Source organism: Portunus trituberculatus, chromosome 9 (genome assembly GCF_017591435.1).
Source record: "Portunus trituberculatus isolate SZX2019 chromosome 9, ASM1759143v1, whole genome shotgun sequence".
Taxonomy (NCBI): Eukaryota; Metazoa; Arthropoda; class Malacostraca; order Decapoda; family Portunidae; genus Portunus; species Portunus trituberculatus.
In genome coordinates this window covers 1,755,001-1,760,273 of record NC_059263.1, presented here as the reverse complement: position 1 = coordinate 1,760,273, position 5,273 = coordinate 1,755,001, and the positions used below count along the sequence as shown (strand labels likewise).

Genomic DNA, 5,273 nt, shown 5'->3' with positions numbered 1-5,273 from the left:
TGCTGTTCATTCATTACCCTTACAGTTAGCACACTGCCCGCATGCTTAGAATATAAGGCCAAGGCTAATTATTCTTAGTTACCATGCGTTTGTTAAATCCGTATCCAATTTCGTTTGACATTTTTTCCTTCTGTTAATTTACTTTATTATTATTATTATTATTATTATTATTATTATTATTATTATTATTATTATTATTATTACCCCTACGGCGAGCAGCTTTACATGCGCTTTGTGGTCGTGTGTAGAATACGAGGGTGGTGGTTGTAAAATCATTACCTGTATGATGGATGTAAGTTATATATTTAAGATTTGAATAATTTTGGCCTTTACCAGGTAGTCATTCCGCTGCCTATATTAACTTGTTTTGCGTTATTTTGTTTCAGAAGTTGTTAGGGGTCATAAGCTGCTTGTCGGTATTAGGAGTAATGGTAATCAATGACACGCATACGTAGTCGCAATCAAGGAAAAAGCGCAGCGCTACACGAGCACCAGTATTTCCTTTCCTTTTCCTCTTGCCACGTATGAACTGAGGTTGTGTTGCCTCCTCACTCCTGTCTTTGTGTCTGTCTGTCACTAATGGTCAGTGCATCAAGAGAGTGGTGGGAACAAGTAATTATGCCTCATGCCATTTTGTAAGCATCCTGCGGCGCGCCCGTCAGCATCCCAACTGTCATCGCCTGCAGGTATCTGATGGCCTGGCGGCGCCGGGGGCATTGATCCAGTAATCTTTAGGACTCAGATTCTGTGTGTTAAGTGGTAATAAAGAAAGAGGCGTTAGTCAAGATTGGTTGGTATTAGTAAAACAAAGAAAGGAGGAAAGAAACGATTATACAATAAGTTCCTGTGACATTTCTTCGATCACTAAAAGGCCAACGCCAGCGTGAAAACATGAGGTCGGGGTGGTCATGGTGGTGCTGGGTGGTGTGGTGGGCAGCAGGAGGCGTGGCCTCTCGGGGGGCTGCGGCGGCTGCCCAACACCCGGTGCTTGCAAGCCTGCGGGACGAGCCTGCCTCCCCCAGACCCTCGCTCAGGTGGGTCACTGTCCTGCTCTTGTTGTTGTTCAAAATAGATTACTTATCTCAGATGGTGCTTCAATTATTATTATTATTATTATTATTATTACTGTATTAGTAATTAATGGTTTGACATTTAACTAAAATGGTGCTTCAATACACAGAGCATCATTGACAGTTGTAGCCAGCTTGTATAAGGTATGGTGGTGTGAAAGCACCTGCCACTGTACAATACTGTTCAGTTGCTGCACACACGGGGGGAGGAGAGTGTTACATTTATAATATGTGGTATTATAAAGGAGTGTGTGTCAAGAGAGATTATACTACGTGTACGTCAGGTCCCAGCTGAGGGGGGCGGCCACGGATGCAAGGGGGCGAGCCGTGGTGCAGATTGACAGTTCGCTGTGCACCAACGAGCAAGCCCTCGGCGGCATCTTGGAGGAGCGGAGGGGTGAGGCTTGTCTATACAGGCAGGTGTGCCTGAACATCAGAAACCATAGCTATTATAAGAATGTGTTAGGCTGGCTTAGGTTATGCAGCATGACTTGCCTAACCTGTCCTACTTTGACCCACCCCTAAAATGCCTGGCGTGATTGACATTCATGTCCTTTGTTGTCCTGCGTCACCACATGGATAACTGCATGTCATATTCCTGGTTAAGATTCTTAGTGAAAAAAAAAATAATAATGTTATTACTATATTACTACAATCCTCAATGCACGTCCTTTCCCATTCACATCTTGCAAGACATGACAATGACAAGGAGGGCTGCTCTCCCTGGTGAAGAGATTCAGTGCCAGACCTAGGATTCCCTTTGTCTATAAAACCTTGATCCTGTGGTGTCTTGAAATACCACATGTTTCACATTACACCTTAAGCCAGATAGCGTGCTACCAATGGAAAAATAATGGAATAAATAGATAAGTAAGGATTTACAGGTATAAATTCACCAGGTAGTTTTAAGAATTATAAGACCTGCTAAAGGAACTTTCCTGTAGTCACTTTCGTTTCCTCGGCAGTTATGCGTCGGGTGCGGCGATTGTTGCGGGGACGGCCGCTGCCCGCCACCCACCTCCGCCTCAGCTTTGACGTCCGGTGGGACTCCGCCGCAGCATTCCTGCAAGGCGTCCCGGTGAGTGGATCCCAATGCCTGTGTATCCCTGATGGCATAATGTGCTGCAACTATCAGGAACCTGCCTTCGTGGTTGTGATGTGATATGAAATTTGTTTTAAAATTGATTGAATATCTTAGCTCCGTGACGACTAGGATGATACGCCTGTTTAAACAACGCAGTTTATGTAATGTCTTTACCCATATATATATATATATATATATATATATATATATATATATATATATATATATATATATATATATATATATAGATAGATAGATAGATAGATAGATAGATAGATAGATAGATAACATTTTCCTTTGCTCATTTATTTGACTAATTTCATACAATGTACATACTCTCAGCAGATCTTTCTCTAATTAAGTTTTCTTTCCACAGGTGAGGCTGTACGACGCGGAACAGGAAAGGCAGCACGGTGAAGTAGTGAGCGTGGCCGTGGTGCACCAGGCCACAGGTCGCCTGCTGCGGCACTACAACCACCCGACACAAGCACACGCTCGCCCCTTACAAGACTTCCTTGACTCACTCCAGCCAGGCCGCGTCCTACTCCTTGCTGGATCGGTAAAGAGTGAGGGAAGGGGAGGGAGAAGGGGACACACACACACACACACACACACACACACACACACACACACACACACACACACACACACACACACACACACACACACACACACACACACACACACACACACACACACACATGGCAATAGTAATGTAGTATTAGAAGCTATAAAGCACCTAAATAGCCTCACAATTATACAAAACCTGACGAACATTTTCCGTAGGCTTAACGAAACACGACAAGCCGCCTCCCTAGAGTTACATATGCAGGATAATCTGAGAGCTTGACAGAAAATTCTAGATCTCCATACATTTGCAGTTTCGTCAGAAAATTTTATTTCTTATTCCTTTTTATGAATCACTTCTTTCCCACATTCACCTTAAAAAAGGTAGATCAATTATCTTATTTCTATCTATCTATTTGAATTATTTATTGTTGTTTTACTTATTTTTTTATTTTTATTTTTGTTTATTAATTCATTTATTTATTTATTTTATTGTGTTTTGTAGACAGATGTGCAAACCAACATGGGTTAAATGCTGTGTAACTCAAACCGTTGCAGCCAACAATGGAATACTAGTATTCCTTATCTACTTACTGTATAGTCCACAGTCCTGCCGCGGTACTCATTCACGTCATGACACTTTTACCATCCAACTCATACTGCCAATGTCCGCTGACCATACTCATCTATTTCCTTACTAACTTATCATATTGGATCATACTCTGCCTGTACCGCAACTACTTTCAAGAACCTCTAATTAAAGGTTTTCAAAGGTGTTTTAGGGTTGTAGTAACATATAAACAAGATACCTATCTACATTATCAATAGGCGAAACAGTCTTGAAAGCCCGACTAATCACCTCTGTGGCCTTGGAAAACAGTCGTAGTGGTGGTGGGAGAGCAAAGCGTTTTTTGCACACAAGTCATTAACACAACGTACTCTTCAGCCTTCCCGTTCCTGCCAAGTCTTCCACACTCCCCACATCTGAACCATCTTGGCAGCTCGTACCACCACCACCGTCGTCAATCGTCACTCCTATTACTCCCTGTCGCCACTCACTATCCCTTACTACCATACGAGTACCTCTGTCCTCACCGCCATTCATCACTCCCTCATCACCAACCACCGCCCGTCATGTCTGGCCACCCAGAAATCGTAAGTTTATGCGTTCGGAGATTAACCAAATTTTTATGCGGACGATGTTTGCTACAATCATGTAATACAAATGTTGAGACTTTTGTTTTTAGTCGTGTAGTTTAGAAATGAAAGAAAATAGTTTTTTTTTATTTTCTTATCTTTATTGCGGATGTATATGTATCTACCAAAGAGCTTAGATTATAAGGAGGCGGCGTGACGTCACAAAAGTGAAGCCAGCGCGCTATTGGTCCGCTGCTGCCCCTACCCCCTTTACACGTAAAACATTGCTGACCACCCATTGAAAATACACTGTCCGAGTTACGCTCCTTATTTTCCATCTTATGTCCATGTTTGGAGGCTGCCTACCATATATGTGACCTTAATAGACTCGCAATAGTCGTTGCATACTGTGCCATGAAGATTTAGACGGTAAATCATACATTCAAATGAGATAATACAGTGATTCCCAGCTTTGGTGGACTTGGGTGAGAGGTGGAAAGCTGTCTTTGAGGCAAATGTATGACCGAACAAGATCATGTACACATGTGAATATATATGTGCATTCAAATGAAGAATAAGTAAACTGTATATCAGGTGAAACTTGGTCTGAAGGTTGATTTTTCTTGGTAAAGCTATTACTTAACACGTCAAAATACTCTCTCTCTCTCTCTCTCTCTCTCTCTCTCTCTCTCTCTCTCTCTCTCTCTCTCTCTCTCTCTCTCTCTCTCTCTCTCTACTCTTTATAGCTTTTATTTAGAATTATGTGTGATTTCATGTTATTGTGCGTTGGAAAAGCATCAGTCACTGAAATTTTATTCACTATTTTGTTCCTTGTCATCCATTTAACGAGAAAAAAATTTTTTTTTGCCGTAATTTCTTCCAGAAACGTCCTGCTGTATTTCTTTCAATATTGTAGCTATTTCGGACTAACACCGTTAATAACAGGTCTACATGACATATTTAGGAAACTATAATGTGGTTTACATAAGTTAAATCATCAGTTCTTTCTTAGTTTTCCTCTAATAATGAAAAAGAAAGCGGCAACTTTCCATTGTTTAACACGGGAGAGGGCAATGTTTTAGGTGTAGGTTCCGATCGTAAGCTCCGCCCACCGCCTTATAAGCTCCACCCACTGGCTTCACTTTTTTTAGTACAGCGGGACAGGCGCATGGCGTCTCCATCAATATAACCTCCTTGGTATTTACGTAACTCATTTTCCATAGTGCTCTGAAGGGGTGCTATAGCAAGCAAAGTATCAATAAACATTCCGAAGCTATACACGATAAACAATAGAGATTACCAAATAGATGCATGACTATAGTACACCATTAACCCCTTCAGTACTGAGACACATTTTTACCTTGAGATTTGTGTACGATTAGACCATTTTATTAACATTAGAAAGTATCTATGAA

General features: G+C 41.6%; 1 protein-coding gene across 1 annotated transcript in view; it reads left to right on the top strand.

Moving 5' to 3' along the window:
* Positions 1-370: 370 nt before the first annotated feature.
* LOC123501457 overlaps positions 371-5,273 on the top strand; it is a 21,627-nt gene continuing 16,724 nt past the window's right edge. Inside the window, exons 1-4 of the mRNA XM_045250293.1 lie at positions 371-1,034; positions 1,355-1,467; positions 2,036-2,148; positions 2,531-2,713. Of these exons, the coding sequence (XP_045106228.1) occupies positions 892-1,034; positions 1,355-1,467; positions 2,036-2,148; positions 2,531-2,713 (552 nt within the window). The 5' untranslated portion in view covers positions 371-891. The remainder of the gene's footprint in view (positions 1,035-1,354; positions 1,468-2,035; positions 2,149-2,530; positions 2,714-5,273) is intronic.